The sequence below is a fragment of the Capricornis sumatraensis genome, chromosome 17, assembly GCF_032405125.1.
Source record: "Capricornis sumatraensis isolate serow.1 chromosome 17, serow.2, whole genome shotgun sequence".
In the NCBI taxonomy this organism is placed as follows: domain Eukaryota; kingdom Metazoa; phylum Chordata; class Mammalia; order Artiodactyla; family Bovidae; genus Capricornis; species Capricornis sumatraensis.
Genome location: NC_091085.1, coordinates 72,475,927 through 72,494,043, shown reverse-complemented (window position 1 = coordinate 72,494,043; position 18,117 = coordinate 72,475,927). Strand labels below are relative to the sequence as shown.

Genomic DNA, 18,117 nt, shown 5'->3' with positions numbered 1-18,117 from the left:
TGAACAAGCATGGGCAGTGGTGTGTGTGTGTGTGGGTGTGAACAAGCATGGGCAGTGGTGTGTGTGTGTGTGCATGTCTGTGGGTGTGAACAAGCATGGGCAGTGGTGTGTGTGTCTGTGGGTGTGAACAAGCATGGGCAGTGGTGTGTGTGTCTGTGGGTGTGAACAAGCATGGGCAGTGGTGTGTGTGTGTGTGTGTGAACAAGCATGGGCAGTGGTGCATGTGTGTGTGTGTCTATGGGTGTGAACAAGCATGGGCAGTGGTGTTTGTGTGTGTGTGCGTGTCTGTGGGTGTGAACAAGCATGGGCAGTGGTGCGTGTGTCTTCTGGAACTGCCCTCAATCCATCTGCCGTGTGACTGAAGCTGAGGGAACAGCTGAGTGGATGAACAGCAGTTCCCATGGCCCTCCCCCGCTACACGGCGGCTGTGAGCACATACTTGTTCTTGAAGCTTGTTCTTCTCCTTCTTGGCTTCCTCCAGCTGCAGCTGTAGTTCCTGGATCTGCCCAATGTCAGCAGCAGACTGGTGAGATGAAAAGTGTCATCTTGAGACCACAGGCTCTGCTGGAAGTCCTTTGTTCTCCCACCCACAGATATGTGCATATCACAGAGTGTCTGTGACAACAGCTAGTTCTAAAGGGCCCCTCACATCCCCCCAGGATCTCAGTGAGAGCAGCTCATTCCCACGCCATAGCCCATAGCTTCGGTCAACTGTCCAGCACCTTATCACACGCCCTGAGAGCCCAGATGGAATGAGACGGCTGTGGCACTAGGGCCAGAATTCGGAGGGAAGAGTACTATTTGAGGTCAGGTAACTGGGGTTCCAGACATGGATTCCAGTCATAGCAAGCTGCAGAACCTCTCTGCACCTCAGTGTCCCCATCTGTAAAACTGGCTGATGGTCTCTGCTGAGACCCTCTACATAGGGTCTGTCTGAAGACTAAATGAGGCAATGGAGAGTCCTTAAGAAAGAGTTGAGCCAAATGGCTGAATGTGACTCTCCCCAGAGAGGATTCCAGAGGGGAGGAGGGCTCCTTGCTTTCTATTTTCCACAGGTATTTATTCTTTTACAGTATTTATAATGGGCGTACTAATTTACTGCTTTTGTAAATCAACAAATAAATGTCCATCTTGAGCAAAAGTAAGTTTGAGCCATGATTCCTATTTACCTTTGTGGTTTATCCTCCAAGGTCCTGAGACCAGAGAGTGGCCCGACTGAGTCGCCTGCTCACTGTCCCCGCCCACCCGCCCAAGGCCGCCAAGCCACCTTCTGCCCAAGGCCACTACCTGAGCAATGAGGTCCTTGTGCTTCTGCATGAGATCGTTCAAATCGTCCTGGTCCTCATCAATGCGCTTCAGGAGGTCCGCCCTCTCAAACTGCAGCCGGTACAGCTGCTCGTCCACCTGGCAGAGCAGGACGAGGGCAGGTGAGGTAGGAGGGGGCGGGAGAGGGTCTGCGGGGGGGAGGGGGTGATGAGCAGCAGGGACGCTTGCCCGTGGGTGTGTCAGGTGAGTGAATATCTACCCGAAAGGGAGGCCTCAGCCGTGTCAGCACCTCCTGTGGGTATGTCACGCGTGTGTGCACACTAGGCAGGCATGCGGCTGGCTGCATGAATGCAGCATGTGTGCGTGGATAGATCTGTAAGCCCACCCAGGAATCTACTCATATACAACTTAAGTGAGCATGGTGCATATGTGTGAGTAATCTCAGTAACTATGGCTAAACTTAGATGCTTATTTTACCTACAAGGGTCTTTATTTGGAGGTGCGTCTGTGACCTTATATGTGAGCGTGTACATTCATCCCTGTACACGAGTGTATGTCAATGTTTATGGGCAGGTTCCCCTCGATCTAGCACCAACCAAACCTGGGACAAAAGGGCCAGATATAAGCTTTTGCCGATAACTCTCTAGCTCCACCTAAACTTTAGGGTTTTACATGTTGTGTATAAATTTAAGCCAACCCTGTACACCCAGAGAGGGCACATAGAAACCACACCCAATCTTCACCAGCATAATAGATCTGTGATGCATGGTCATTTGTCCCTGATCAGCGCTGAGATCCCAGATGGCTGGGGTCCTTTTAGGAGTGAGTCCAAACGGGCTCCGCCTGGAAGTCTGGACCTGAAGAAGTAGCCCGCAACAGTGACCACGTGCCCTCCTGGGGTGGTGAGCGCACAGTGGGTCTACCACAGGTGACTGGGGGTGGCGGGCATGGTGTGGGCTCATAACAGATAGCTGCACTCCCACTTGCGGTTCCGGTACTGAGCGAACGACAGGCTCAGACTGGAAGTGTCCCCCGGGGCTGAGCACCCTGGGCCCACAGGGGCCGCCTTGCCTCCCTTCACACAGCTGACCCTCACATGCACCCCCGACGCCTCGATCACGCTCAGCTCGGAGAAATCTGCCAGTACTCTCCGAGTGCCGAGCACTCAGTGGGTCTACGAGGGGCGCCTGGACCTCCGCGCACAGCACAGGGCGTGCCCCGGGCCCTCCCGCTGTGCCCGCGGCGGCCCCGCCCCGGGAGGCACAGGTACCAGGCTTTTGCTGCGGGTCATGCTCTCCAGCTCGCTATGCATGTTCTCCAGGTCTGCCGTTAGCGCCTTCTGGGTCTTCAAGGCATCTTCACACTTGGCTTCACTCTGCTCCAGCTGGACCCAGCAGGAGGGGGAGAGGGGAGGGGAAAGGTCTCATGAGGTGGCCCCCTTGATCGGCCCTCCCTGCCGGCCTGGCCCCGGCCCTTCCAGGAAGGGGAGTGCCAGCGACCCTCCCATCTTCACGGCTCTTCAACTCACACAGGGGGCAGCAGAGCTGTCTGCAGTAGAGGCGGCTGGGTTCCAAGCCCACTCAACACTGACGAAGCCCTGCCCCACAAAGTAAGGCCAGGCCACCCCCGATTTAGCGCCAGGGGCGAGCCCTCACCCATTCAGCGGGTATTTGCTGCCACCCACTCAGCACTTGGCACACACAGAACAGTCATGGTGGCCCCTGCCCTCCCACGGGGGACACAGGAAGGGACAGGTAATGACAGCCCCTCTGAGGGTACAAGGAGGAGGAGGGCATGAAGACCCTGAAACACAGGATGGGGGCCGGGAAGGCTTCCTAGAGGAGGTGCTCATAGTTCATTCAGTGGGCACTTGCCAAGCAGATGTTTTTAATCAGAATTGTGAACCCCCTTTTAAATGGTATGCAAAATATTCTATGTGTGAGCACCTCCTGGTACATGACTTCACTAGATTCCTGAAGGTTAAGAGCCACTGACTTCAAGTTTCTCTTTCTCGACCTTTCTTTTCCTTCTGTCCACTTGCACACAGCAGGCCCCCTATGCTGGCAGAGTGGGGCCAAGGGGGTGGGTACAAGGACCTTTGTGGCCCCAGAGGACAAACATTTTCCACTGGAGAAACCACATTCGTGCACAAACCCTAAGTCTGTTCTGCAATTGAGCATCCCCCCGGTTTCTGAACCCTACAATCTCTGAGCAGAAAACTGCCTTATAAATCACTGAAGGCAAGCACTTAAGGTTCAGAGAGGGCTGGAGCCTTGTTTGGAGTCACACAGCTGCAAGGAGCAACGACACCACTTGAATTGTCCAGACCAGCTTGCTTCCTCAACTGCCAGGCCACGGTCCCCCCAAAATAGTAAGTGACATTAAGGTTGGTGCCAACAGACAGGGGGAGAAAAAAAGCAAGCTAGACTTCTACTGAAATGGCATGCACACAATCAGCTCCCTGAAGCCACCCAGCGAAGAGGCCCCACTGATCACTGTAAGGAAAATGGGGGGCCAGGGCAGAGGATGCCCCAAGGACAGCTGGCCAAGGGGGTCTCTGTGGGGAAAGGCCGCCTGGGACCACGCTCATCTTCCTCAGCACATCGGGGAGCTCAGCCCTACGTTAGCGTCACAGTAACGACACTGGAGCTGGGGAGCAGGCAAGCTGCCTTCGTTCCAGTATCACCTGTCAGTCCTAGGGCAGACCTGGGAGGTGTGTGCCGCTAATACCCCCAGCGCACAGCCAGGAAACCAAGGCCCCAGCCTCCTCCCGCAGCTTCCTGGCCCAGTGCCTCTAATCCCAGCCCCACACCCTGCCAGCAGCCACAGTTCCCCAAAGCTCCATCCTCAAGGCTTTAAGGAAAGTGTGTTTCTGCAGCAGGGCCCCGTGCTGGGCTGGGTGGGGAGGGCTCGGTGACCCATTCCCCTCAGCAACTGGGAGGGACTAAGACACACTGAGAAAAATGATGTGGAGCAGAGGAGGTAATTGGCGATGTTAGAGCATAATCGACAGAGGAAATGAGAAGTCAGGCGTGGGCTCATCTCCCCAGCAGGTGACTCCAGGGCCTCTGGGAAGGCAGGGCAGGGGGTGGTGGGGTGGACGGCTCCTCTGCAGGCTGGCAGGGCAAAGCCAGTCCTCGATTCAGGCACAAGTCAGAGGCCTCATTAAGGAGAGGCACTTAATGCAACTAACACCTAAAAGATGCAAAGGAAATAGCCAGGTGGAGCTTCCAGTGGGAAGGTTCTCTGAATGGAGGCAACAGGAAGTGCAAAGGTGCTGAGGCAGGAACAGCAAGGAGCTTGGTGCTGCAGAACAGAAAGGCAGCCAGTATGGCTGGTCACACCAACAAAAGTCCGTCTAGTCAAAGCTATGGTTTTTCCAGTAGTCATGTATGGATGTGAGAGTTGGCCTGTAAAGAAAGCTGAGCACCAAAGAATTGATGCTTTTGAACTGTGGTGTTGGAGAAGACCCTTGAGAGTCCCTTGGACTGCAAGGAGATCCAACCAGTCCATCCTAAAGGAGATCAGTCCTGGGTGTTCATTGGAAGGACTGATGCTGAAGCTGAAACTCCAATACTCTGGCCACCTGATGTGAAGAACCGACTCACTGGAAAAGACCCTGATGCTGGGAAAGATTAAAGGCGGGAGGGGACAACAGAGGATGAGATGGTTAGATGGCATCATCAACGCGATGGACATGAGTTTGAGTAAACTCTGGGAGTTGGTGATGGACAGGGAAGCCTGGCATGCTGCAGTCCATGGGGTCGTAAAGTCAGACACGACTAAGTGACTGAACTGAACTGAACTGATAGCTGGTCAGCCTCATAGGGAGGGCCAGGAGGCGGCGATGCTGAGGAGTGAGCCAGGGTGCCACGCTCAGGTTTGTTTCAGTCTGCAGGAAAGCCACACTCTCTAAGGAAGGCAGCATGATCTCCCTCTGGCTGCCATGGGAGGATGCACTTTTGTGGACGAAATTAGCAACAGGGCAGCCAGAGAGGATGCTGCTATAGTCCTTCAGGAAGAGGTTGGTGGAGTGCTTCAATCAGAGAGGAAGTGGGGAGAAATGGAAGGGTCTACACAGGACAGTGTACAAGGAACAAAAGAAACGGGCAGGCAGGAGCAGATGGGCCAGCATGGGAGATGATGTCAGATAACTAGCAGTGGAAGGAGGTGTCCGGCAGGGGCCCTGCCAGGCCGAGTCGCTCGGCTCAGGTCCAGGAAGCAAGGGAGAGTCGTTGTAAGGGGAGCCCACAGACGACGCAGTTCCCATCTGCTGAGCCCCGCCTTTGGCTGAAGGAGGGTTTCATCAACATGCTGCCGCTGGCCCTCAGAACCCCACAGAGGGAAGGCTGTATTTTCTGTCCCCTGGTGGCTCAGTGATAGAGAATCCACCTGCCAATGCAGGAGACACAGGTTCGATCCCTGGGTAGGGAAGATATCCTGGGGAAGGAAATGGCAACCCACTCCAGTATTCTTGCCTGGAGAATCCCGTGGACAGAGGAGCCCGGCAGGCTACAGTCCACGGGGTCACAGAGAGTCGGACACGACTTATCCACTGAGCATGCACACATATCTGACATGCTCCTTCCTTTTCCCAGGCTCCCTGGAGCAAGCTGGGAAAGAGACAGCTCCTCCATCCCCAGGCAGAGGGGCAGAGGTGGCACGCAGGCAGCACGTGGGGCTGCAGGCGTCGGTCTCAGCTCCTGTCAGGCTGGAGAGGGGACTATCTGGCTCCTGATGGTTCAGGCATCAGTGGGCACACCTGCTACTGTTGTCTGGGGACGGTGTCCGGTACCTGGCCTCTATCTGCCTGGCTTCTCAACACCCCACGAGGTCCCTAGGAGAGAAGGTGTCGCTGTGAGGACCAGCTGACCTTGGAGGAAACAGAGGTTCATGGGGGTGAAGTGGCTCGCTTCCAGGCACACGGCCAGCAGCAGGGAAACCTGGTTGGTCCAACCCCAGAGCCCAAGCCCTTAACCATTGTACTCCGCTGCCCCTCATGGAAAGCCACACTCTGAAAAGAGCAGGATGGATTAAAATAAAGAGAGCACTCCAACTGCAGAGCATACAGCCCAGGGGCTTGCTGTGACCACGGAAGCCACTCAGTCCTGTCACGTGACCTGAGCCAGGTGGGGCTGTAGAATGACAGGGAGAATCGACAGGACTCGGATTCTGAGTCCACTGAGGAAACAGATCGAGACCAGAGCCTTCCTGGGAGGAAAGAGTTCACACCAAAGGGAAGCGGCAGGAAACCAAGCCATGCTGGCCCCTCTAGGTGCCAGGTGCACCGTGGGTGGGGTCAGACCTGGACCATCCGCCTTTCAGCCAGTCACTGAGCTCACCGCGCCTCAGCTTCCTCATCTAGAGCATGGGGCTGGTCACAGTCCAGGACCAGTGCAGAATAAATCAGTGAAAACCCGAGTGTGCTTAGCACAGCGCCTGGCGCTGATGCAATGCCAAACAGGAATGATGGAGATTGCTGTTGTCTCTTTCATCACTGGGCTTCCCTGATAACTCAGGTGGTAAAGAATCTGCCTGCAATGCGGGAGACCCCAGTTCGATTCCTGGGTTGGTAAGATTCGCTGGAGAAGGGAAAGGCCACCCACTCCAGTATTGTCAGCCTCCCTAGTGGCTCAGCTGGTAAAGAAATCTCCTGCAATGCGGGAGACCCAGGTTCGATCCCTGGGTTGGGAAGATCCCCTGAAGAAGGGAAAGGCTACCCATTCCAGTGTTCTGGCCTGGAGAATTCCATGGATTGTATAGTCCATGGGGTCGCCAACAGTTGGACAGGACTGAGCAACTTTCACTTTCACTTTCATCACTGACTAGCCTGAGAAGTGAGGACTTTCCAACCCCCTTTTAGAGGCGAAGAGAGTGCCAGAGAGGCCAGGCTGTTGTGGTCATGGGGCCAGTGAGGCAGGGCCTGGACCACAATCCCAGGGAAGGCTTTTCGGCTTCCTGGAAGACTGGGATGGCTGGAGGGAGGGTGCTGGCCCCAGAGGCAAGCAAGTCAAGCAGGCCCAGGTTTCACTGGGTCTGGATGGGCAACACCGGAAATTACCCCAGCTCACGGACTCCCCCGGGGAAGGCCCAGGGATGCTGCTGACGAGCTGTGTTAATGCCGAGCTTTAAAAATTTCAATTTATTACACTTTAGGGAGCAGGAAGAAATACAGGGCCATCTCGGGCTGATTTTCCATTATGGATGACATAGTGGAAGAATAACTCACTGCATGTTATTTCCATATTGAGGCTGCGTGACTGATGTTTTTATGAAGTCGGGAGGAAGTCACGGCAGGGCTGAGATCAGATCCCTTGGGCTTGCAACGTGGCCACCGCCGCTCTGAAGGTGTCTTCCCGGGGGGAGAGGGGAGGTCCAGGTGGAGCGGTCAGAGAGCAGCGGCTCCCCTGGAAGGTTGCCGGAGTCCCACCGCCAGCCCCACAGTCACGATGGCAACGAGCGTCCCGGGGGCAGCGGCCAGCACACCCGTCAGCTCCAAGTCACCACCCGTCCCCGTGGATAAGCCTTCCCGGGTTCCAGGCAGGACCCCACCATGGTGGGGGGGGCTGGCGGAGAAAAGGCCCCCAGGATTTCCACCCGCTCTAGACCTGGGATGGGGGCGGGACCCACAGCAGGCGCTCAGCGGAACAGCCGACTGATTGATCTTCCAGTTGATCTCCCTACAAGCTCACGGTTTCTCTCCTCTCGAGTCCTGCTTCTTGCAACATCAATACAATAATGTGCAGAGTGCATGGGCACAGAGCACCACAATGCCTGTAATGGCCAGAAGCTCCTCTCCCCCCAGGGCAGTCCAGTCACCCCACCATCCACTTGCTGGATCAGCCACCCGTCCCAGCCCTTGCACAAGGCCAGGGCATCCATTCCTCCCCAGCCGCTGAGCCAGGAGACCGTGACCAGTGGCCACCATGTGCAGGAACGCAGCGGGCCGCGGCCCCGGCCTGGGCGGGCGCGGCGAGGTCCTGACTCCTAGACAGTGTGGGAGGACCCTGCAGGCCCTGGAAGCCTGAGCTCTCGAGGGCGAGAGGAGGCCAACGGCACCCAGGATGGGAGCGCCACAGCGGCCAGGGGGCTGCTGAGCACGTGGGGGAGGCGTCCGAGCCCTCGCTCTGTGCCAGGCGTAGCTCCGCGTTCACTCCCTTAACCCTGACAGCAACACACTCGGCTCGGGTCAGCCGCCACTCTCGCTGCTGTTTCTGGGGAAATGACGGGTGGGGCGGAGAAGCGACTTAGCCTTAGCCTTAGCCGTCAGGCGGCCCAGACACCAGGCTCCCAGGGGCTAAGACTCCTCCCCTGCGTGCTCGGCAGCCCCCAGGCACCCAGAGCGCTTCCATACTGGATGAGGCTCATCTCCTCTTGCGCCCGAGCCGCTGGTTAACTGCACTCCTCTGTAACAGTGGTCCCCACCACACAGGCTCCAGAACGGGAATCTGGCGATATGACTGCACACGCCTACTCTCTTTTCTTCGGATCACAGCACCCCCATCTTCTCTGCAAAGAATGTCCATCCCTCAGATGTCTGTGATGGGGCTGACACCCTTCCCTCGAGCCCAGAGGAGAAGCTCAAGACAGACTTGCCAGTTAGAGCACCGCCTTCTTTGGCCTCAGGGGTTAGTCGTGGGACAATAGCAAGACTGACACCAGGATTCTGGCTGTGACTATAGGCACAGCTTCTTCTGATACAGGATGTAAGCCTGGAGTGTCCGTCCTGCCCCTGCCTAAGAATAAAAGGTGACCTCAAGATGCTGAGGCACGAGACGCGTTCTTGATGTCATGACTGGAGCACCTAGACCTAGCCAAGCCTGAAGGCAGTCGTGGCCTCAGAACCTTTCAGATATTTCAGCCCGTCACATCCCTTTCTCTGCTTAATGAACTGTGAGCTGTGCTGTTGTTCCCTGGAATCCAGATACCAGGTGAGTGAGGGAGTCAGAAGAGCTAATACATATGCAGAGTCAGCCACAGAGTAAACACCTGGAACCTGGGTGACAGTATTTGCTGCTTGTGCCCAAAGTTGGATCCAAGTAGTTCCCTCCAAAACCCTGTGACAGCGTAACAGCCGTGTATTTACTATTCTGTGTGTAGAAAGTCCCCCTTCACTATTATTCAGTGGGGAGATGAAGACAGGATGAGATTTTTTCAACACCAACCACATCAGACACCGTGCAGGCCTTGAGGTTTATCACGACTGTAGCCCACCACAGCCATGCAGGGGAGAAATCAGCCTGGGCAGGGGAGTGACTTGCCCAAGGTCAGAGTCAAGTCCGTGAGACTCTCAACCCAAGCTGAAGAAAAAAAAAAACCATGCTGTTTCTGGGCCACCACCAGCCCCCTCTGCACACAGCCTTTCTCTGCTGCAGAGTCTGTCTCAGGCATTCTCTCTCCAACACCCACCCCTCTCATTCAGTGGGAGGGAGGGCGATTGAGATTCCCAGCACACAGGCATCAACTACAAACCGATGAATAGCATTGCTTTCCCGTGCGACGCCATCTGCCCGCTCTAAATACCCGAGGTAAAATGTTTGCTTTGGACTTATTAAGCTACGAGACGAGTTGGCTTGACACACAGAATGAGCTAGGGAAAGAGGAAAAATTCTGATATTTCAGCAGAGTGGTCAGAACCTGGATTTCTGGGTCTGACTGAACAACTCAGAGGATTTAAAAATACCGCAGAGCAAATGCCATGGGAAGTGCTCTAAGAAATGGTGGCTTTGGCGGGCTAATCTCAACACAGCCTGGCCCGTGGCGGCCCAGCAGCACGCCCAGAAGAGTTGCCCTTTAGTAGGAAGCTTTTCCCTGGAGGCAGTCACCAACATCTCAGACTACAGACAGCCCTGATAGAGAACAAATGTATTAAATGCAAACATACTAAAAATATCAGGTCAGGTCCACTGATGGTCTGTCCAGCTCAGAAGCTGGATGACAGCGGCCTCCAGGGAAATTTCCTAAGACCATATGGTGGTTCCTCTGTGTCCTTGATCTCCAATCACTTGCGCACATTCTAAACGTTCTATGGCGTTCCTTACATTGTGCTAGAGGACTATCATTTATCGACGCACTGAAATGCCCTCTGAGGATTTACTGTTTCCACCATCCTCATCTCAGAGTAGTAACAATCATCATGATGAGTAGGGCAATAATAGTATCTGCTCTCTGTGGATGCTGACCACGTGTCTGTTAATTTGCAACACATACTGACTCTTGTCTTCATTTTACCGATGAGGAAACTGAGGCTCAGAGAGCCTTTGTGATATTCCAGTTAACTTGTCAAGGTCACACAGCTATTAAATGATGACTGGAGCCAGGAAGTGACCTGAGGTCGTTTTTAAATGCACAGCTTTTCCTTGTAAGCCCCGTGTCATGTGTTTACCACCTGCTGAGTAAAGCCGATCTCCTTTTACTTGTTTGAAGTCTGTTTGAGAGTTTAGGAGCCCTTTCTAATTTTGTATTACAGGACCAAAGGACGGCACAGGTCCTACATGACTGAACAGACTTCAAGAATTTCCTTCCTGCCTTCCCTCTGGGAACGATGGATTTGTAACACACTCCAAAGAGAAAGAGAGGAAAAAATACAAACTTGAAAAAGCAGGATAAAATACTCAAAAAAGGTCCTCCCTGCCCCCATCCATTCATGCCCCCCTTTTAGTGATATTCCAGCTCCCCAGTGCTCCCCTAAATAGCATAGCATCTGAGCACCTCCACGTCTGTCTTCCCACTGGACAGGGGCTCTGAAGGGTCACTGGGCCTTGCGGCAGGGACTGCACACCCACGCGCCGAGGGAGCGAGGCTGCGAGACAAGCTCAGCGCGTTGCTCAATCAGCCCCATTCAGCGGGGCTGCTGTCTGCCCCGAGCTGCCCACCGCCTCGTGTGGCCATAGGAGCCCCGGATACCCCCTCCCGAGGCCACCCACTGCCCGGCTGTTCATAATGGCTCTAAGTCTAGATGACTTACATGCCCATCAACAGCAAAGGGGCTAAACTGTGATGCAGTTAGAAACCAGCAAGGAGAAGGACCCAGCGACCACGCGCAGTGTCCTCAGCCAGTCTCATCTGCATCAGTGGGCCAAGGACGGCAAGACGGGGTTGGCGGGGAGGCGGGGGTGAGGAACGGGAACAGGCGGAGGGTGGGAACGCAGGTCAGGAGCCGCAGGAGCAGATGATGAACCAAGAAACGGCTCTTAAATCAGCATCTGGCTTATCGGCCTCTCCCTTAAACCTGCGGGAACCTTTTGAGAAGAAAAGGTCTTAGGGAGAGCCCAGAGGGAGGGCCCTTTTATCTTCCCCAGAATTACTTAGGACTTGAAGCTCTGGCTCTAGGGTGACCAGTTCATCCCTGTCTGCCTGGAACTTTTTTGGTTTTAAGATCAGAAGTCTCGTGTCCCAGGAACACCCTCAGACCCACACAAATCCAAGTGGCTTTGAAGTGAAAAACACATGGCTTCCAATTCTAGGTCACCCAGGTGGAGGAAGTTTCTACCACACAACTGGCCTGAACTCTTCCAAAATTCTAGCGTCATAAAATACAAAGACAGAGGCTCTATGGACAGTGAACGCAACTGTGACGCAGTCTAGGCTGGATCCTGAGCAGGGAGAAAAATGGCTACAAAGGATGTGAGTACAACAACAGGTACAAGCAGAACAGTGAGCAGACGGTATAAGCGGCCAGCAAAGTTCTCCTTCAAGTGCAAGCTGGAAAGTATTTTAGGCTCTGCAGGCCTAGAGGCAAAATGGAAGGATAAATGCAGGTACTTATCTAACTTTAAATGTGGCCATTTAAAAACGAAACCTCTCTCAGCTCTCAGGCTGTAATAAAAAAAACAAAGCAAAACAAAACTAAAACGGAAAATCAGGCAGCAGGGGCTGGACTCGGCCTGTGAGCCTGAGTTCGCTGACCCCTGGGTTAGGATATCCATGCTAAAATTTCCAATTTTGATAAGGATAAAGAGATCTCCTGTCTGTAACTCGTTTTCAAATTATTCAGAGGATGTAATTTAGTGAGAAAACGATACCGCGAACATGGCAAAAATTTAAAAATTGAGGAATCTAGGTGAAGAATTTAAAGGAATCCTTTGAACTATCCTTATAATTCTTTGGTACACTGGAAATTCTTTCAAGATACATTATTTAAAGTACATCCTAGGGACCTTCCTGGTGGTCCAGTGGTTAAGACTCCAGGCTTCCAAGGCAGGGGGCTCAGGTTGGATCTCTGGTCGGGGAACTGAGGTCCCATGTGCTGTGCGGCATGACCAATCACACATAATACATAAATAAATAATAAAATGCATCCCAGTTGCCCCCCAAACTCTGCGACTTTGGGTGGGGTTCTCATATGCTGAGCTTCCTGCTACAGAGAAGGAACTACTGAATGCTGGCTGCTTCCTGTGGGGACTCCGCCACCCGGTGAGGCCTTGCTCACGTGCAGAGCTCTGGCGCCAGAGGACAGGTCCCTCTCCTCGAGGGACTCGCTACACTGAAGTGGGCTGGGAGCACAGAGTTAGGTCATGACCTCTCAGCGCTTGGCCCCATGACTGGCTGAGTGTAAACCATGGATGTCTGCCATCGGTGTCTGTGTTCCCATGGTAGCGATGGCCCCAGGGGGGGCCAGGGTCTCTGAGGGGCTGGCCCCCCACAGCTGAACAGTTCATCTATGCTTCGAGGGCTAAGCATAGATGGCATTCCCCGTCTGCCATGAAACCAGCCTCTTCCCACTTCATCACAGCCTTGGAAGTGTCAATATTTGTGGGGTGAACAGGCCGCTGATAACCATGTTTTTAACCAATTACAATTTGGTCTTTATCTCTCTCTGATAGGAGGTTATGCTAATATTGAATCAATTCACTCCAACATAATCTTTAAGAAAGTCTCTTCAAATAAAACATCCAGAACCACTAACAAACCACCTGTTCCATAGTTCCGGGCTGGAGAGACATGCTCCCAAAGTGTCCGCTCACACTAAAGATTCCAATGGGATGACCCTCCGAGAGTCCATTAGTTATTTTCAATGTCTTGTGGAAGCGCGGGTGATGCCCGAGGACCACCATCTCGGTTAAGGGCACAGGGGACCCTCAGTCTTCTGTGCTCTGGTGGGAACCACTGGTAGTCCACTGTGTGGAAGACGCACCAGGCCCAATGGGCCTACCCGAGGGCTTAGTTGCACGTGGGATCCCTGTGGGATGTGAGATCTTCCCGGATCAGGGATCAAGTCCATGCCCCCTGCATTTGCAGGTGGATTCTTTACCACTGGACCACCAGGGAAGTCCTGCACTGTGCACCTTTAAAGGTCAAATTGAGGGAGGTGGATTGTGCCTCGGACGGATCCCAAATGCAAAGAACCAGATGGTATTTGTATTTTAAAAAAATCTCTCCTCAAAGATCAGGTGGCAGAAAGATTGCTTGCACAAGACGGGAGGCCGGCAGATGAGAGAATGCCCAATGAGACACGCAGGTGGTGTGGGCTGAGAAGGGGGCAGGTGGGCAGGGGCGGGGTGCCAGAGCTCTGCAGGGGGCCCCAATGGCTGAGGCCTGGTGACAGCTTTGTCCTCAGCAGGAAGGGGGAAGACAGCCCCCAGCAGGAATTAAGTAAACAACTGAAGAGCTCGGGGCAAACTCTTTTCCATTTAACCAAAAGAAAAAAAAAAACACACAAATGACATATTTCCTTTCTGGAGGAGGCAAAGGTCAAAGGCATGAATTTTTTTCAAAAAAAGGCAGCCACTGCCTGGAGCAGAGAGCATCCTCCACTTCCTCCTGGGAGCCAGGTGCCGGCATCTGCTGCTCACAGATGTTATTTATGCATAGCGATTATCTCAATTATATATCTTGGTGGCTGGGATTGCTTCTGTCTCCAGATTAGTTTGTTTCCAGTGGAAACATTCCCTGGGAATTAATTAGTAATTGCTCCTAAAGAACGTGTATCATTAGACCCACCCCACACATTGCCTTGTCTACCTGTTCCACCAGGTCGCGTAAAATCCCAGCCCAAATCCAAAGTCTTCCACCAGGCAACTCGGGGTGGGGGGTGGGGGGATGTAGGAGCCAGTGGGCAGCCCTGCGTTTAAAAATCACTGCCTGACAGGTTTCAGTTTAGGGAATTCCTTCCAATCCAGGGTCTAGGGTGCTTTCTCCCAGCCCAGAAGCTGGGAATATCATGACCGTTTTTCCTCAGTAAGAACAATGAACCTCTGAAAGGCAGGGTGACTTACTCAGAATCGTACAACTAACTAGTTAAACAGCAGAGGTGGGATTAGAACTCACGAGGTGTGCGTCTTCCGTGTTTTATCACAGGGTCTTAAGCCTCAAGTGTTAACCCAGACAGCACCAAGTCTTCCAATGGAGGGAAACTGGGTAGAAAGAGACAATTTTCTCAGGATTCTAGAAGGTGGGGCGAGGGGCAGAGGGGCTGCTTGTCCACATGGGAAGAACCCAGGGGCCCTGGGAGATGCTCTAAGGCAGAAGTCCTCAACGTGTGGGGTCTAATGCCTGATGATCTGAGGTGGAGCTGATGTAAAAAGAACAGAAAGAAAGTGCACAGGAAATGTAACGCGCTTGAATCATCATGAAACCATCCCAGCCTGATCCCTAGAAAGATTACCTTCCACGAAACCAGTCCCTGGTGCCAACAAGGTTGGGGCCCACTACTCCAAGAAGACCCTCCCACGCCTCTGGCTGGGCAGGGCGTGCCACACGTCACTGCCTCTGCTGGCCTTGAACCCTGCCGCTTTTCGCAAGCACTTCTGACCGCCCTCTTGCCTGCTCTGTAGCTCCCTGTCACCTTTCGGATAAGGCCCAAACTCTGCAGCCAGGGGTCTGCCATTCACAGGCTGACTCCAGCCTCACAGAGCGGCATTATCCTCTCTGCCCTTACCTTGGGGACACTATATACCAGCGATACAATGAGCAACTGAGCATGCTCCATCTAGCCGCCTGCCTCTGCTCCTGGACGCACTGGTGCTTCCTCCCAGAACACCCACATGCGCCTTACTCAGCCGGCCGGTCAGTTCCATCTTTAAGACGACAGCTGAAGCCACGAGCCCCTCTCCCACAGTGAAATTAGCTAACCCCCCAACACTTCCCCAGGGGCTAACCTGGTGGCTCGGCGGTAAAGAACCGCCTGCCAACACAGGAGACGTGGGTTCGATCCCTGGGTGGGGAAGATCCCCTGGATGGGGGCATGGTGACCCACTTCAGTATTCTCACCTGGAGAATCCCACGGACAGTGGAGCCTGGTGGGCTGCAGCCCAGGGGGTCGCAGAAGAGTCAGACATGACTTAGTGACTAAACAGCACCATTCCCCCAGTAAAGATCTTGTCACCCTGCTGGCAACAGTCTCCTCTGAGGCCAGCCTCTCCCTGGACCGGGAGCCCCTGTTGAGAAGGGCACTTCCTTATCCCCACTGACTGGCCTCAAATCATCCCAGAGTGGACACCGCATCAGCACTCACTGAATGTACACAGTTTGCTCGCTGAGAGGTGCTTTCAAACGCATTCCCTCATATCTGCCCTGAGAGAAAATCTTTCTCTAGGTTACCTGGCACCAAGGTTAGCGAGCCGTAGAGGCTTTGGAGGGTGTTCAAGCTCTTCAAACCTGTCCTGGCAACACCTCATCACCGGCCCCCCAGCCCCCCACACACATACATGCCTGGGCCACCAGGAGATGACAGTGCTCTGATTTAGGAGAAGGGCTCACGGAAGTCTTGGCACACAGTGAAGGTCACAAAACTAGCAAGTGCTGGAACCACTTCCCCTTACTCAGTATTTAATGGATTTGAAAACTGGTTGAACTAGGCTGTGTCACACTAATATAATCTCACCGTCAGTCTTCTCATCTGCAAAATGGGCCTGTGCCATGGGACTTGAAAGGGTGTTTTGAAGGATAAACAGAACCCATGTTTCCCAAATGGTGGTCCTAAGACCAGCATCAGAATTCCCTCATGCCGACTGTTACAAACGTAGATGCTGGGTCTCAACAAAGGGAAACAAAGGAGGAAGGGGGATCTAGAAATCTGTGATTTTTAAACAATGCTTGTTACGTGATGTGCAGCCAAGTCTGGGGACTCTGAAATTCCAAGGAAAAGCCTACACATGGTAGGTGCTAGAAAAATGCTAACATCATGGTATAGAACTGGCGGCACTGAGATATAGATTGCTGTGTGCCCTTGGGTAAGTCACTCAGCCTCTCAGAACCTGTTTCCTAGTTAGTGAAATGGCTCAAAAACAGAAATCTTCACCTCCCAGGGTTCTGGTGAAGACGATCTAAATAAATACACTTCTCACTGCCACCTGACCCACCAGTCCCATCAGCTTCAAACTAGCCCCCAGTGTGCCTCCATTTGCTGTCTCCGTTCAACCCCAGAGACCATTTCATCCAGCCCAGAGGGACACACTAGCCTAACGGCACCCACTCAGCCCTCCTCAATCCACTCCCCACACAGAGGCGTGAATCAGACTGTGTCACACCCCGCTCAGGATGCCCCAACGCCTTCTCATCACCGCTGGAATAGAATCCAAACCTTCTGGGCCCCACACGTTATGGCCGCTGCCTGCTTCTCCTTCTCCCAGGGGAGGCTAGCTGACCCATCCAAGCTAAATGAGACCCTGCACGATTCCCTGTTCCCTCTATTCCTGACGGTAACCCTGCTTGTTCCCTTTACTACCTGAATAAGGGGTGGGATGCCTCTGCTTATTTGCATCATTGTTTGCGGTCCTCTTTCCCATCAGACGCCAGCTGCAGGAGGAGAGGACCGCGCCTCTCTTGCTAACCGTGATGCACTTACAGCTAGCACGTCGCCGGGCACTCGGGGGATGCTGCATAAACACTGAGTGAAGGGATGAATGGAACAGTTCAGCACCATCCCCAGCACCGAGGATGCAGCAAGCTTAGCTCTCTCCTCCCCCCCTGCCCGTGCTCCCTGCCTCTGTCCCCGGAGCCTTCAGGTAAAGGACAACTCCCGTACCTGGGAGAGGAGAGCCAGCAGTGCCCAGTGTCATCGCTGCTTTATTTGATTAGCTCTGACTCCGGCATCCGGGACACGTATGCTGGGAGCCAAAGCAACTGTACCCCGACCTCTGGTCCGCGCAATCCCATCCTTATAACGATTTCCATGACAACGGCCACAGAAAGCCAAGGCTGTGAATTCCCTTTGATAGGAGCCGGACGCAGAGACGGGGAAGAAGGACTTTCAGAAGAATGAAGCCCTTTGATTCAGCACAAGGCGCCTTCATTAAATACCACTATTTTCCAAGAACACACATTTTAACCCTGCAGAGGGAGATTTCTCATGAACACTTAAAGAAAAACAGAAAAGGAGACGCAACAAAACCACCGCGGTTCCTTTTCAAGAACATTCACCTCTGGGGTGAGGAGGGCTTGGATGGCATCAGGAATATTCTGATGGAAGACGGGCTGAACACAGGGCCCTCTGCCAAGGGGGCTGCGTGGACCTGAGGTGCCTGAGAGACGGCTGGGTGCGCGGATATCCTGCCCGCCTGACGGAGGCGGCTCGGCTCCTCCATCTCCCTGGTCGGTCACACAGACAGGGAGAAGCGAGGCAAAAGAGGGCCCCGATTCTGCACCTGGACTCAGGAGCCCTGGATCTGAACTCCAACCCTGCCAGCCTCCTGAGGTGTTACATTGGGTGCACTGCTTCCCACCTCTAGGCAGAGTCTTCCCATCTGTAAAGTGGGCACAATACCACTCGCCCTCCCCCAGGGATACCACAAGGATCGAGGGAGGAGGACACGTTCAAGCACAGGTGATTCTAATGTTCTGACACAGCCATAAAGAAAATGACTGACCGACTGTCTTGGTTTCTCTGGGACTGAGGGCTTGCCCAGGACA

General features: G+C 53.7%; 1 protein-coding gene across 1 annotated transcript in view; it reads right to left on the bottom strand.

Moving 5' to 3' along the window:
* The window catches only part of MYO18B (myosin XVIIIB), a 227,280-nt gene that overhangs the window by 69,487 nt on the left and 139,676 nt on the right, over positions 1-18,117 (bottom strand). The window contains exons 34-36 of the mRNA XM_068989910.1: positions 2,537-2,650; positions 1,288-1,404; positions 440-523 (exon numbers count right to left, since the gene is read on the bottom strand). Coding sequence (XP_068846011.1) covers positions 440-523; positions 1,288-1,404; positions 2,537-2,650 — 315 coding nt within the window. The remainder of the gene's footprint in view (positions 1-439; positions 524-1,287; positions 1,405-2,536; positions 2,651-18,117) is intronic.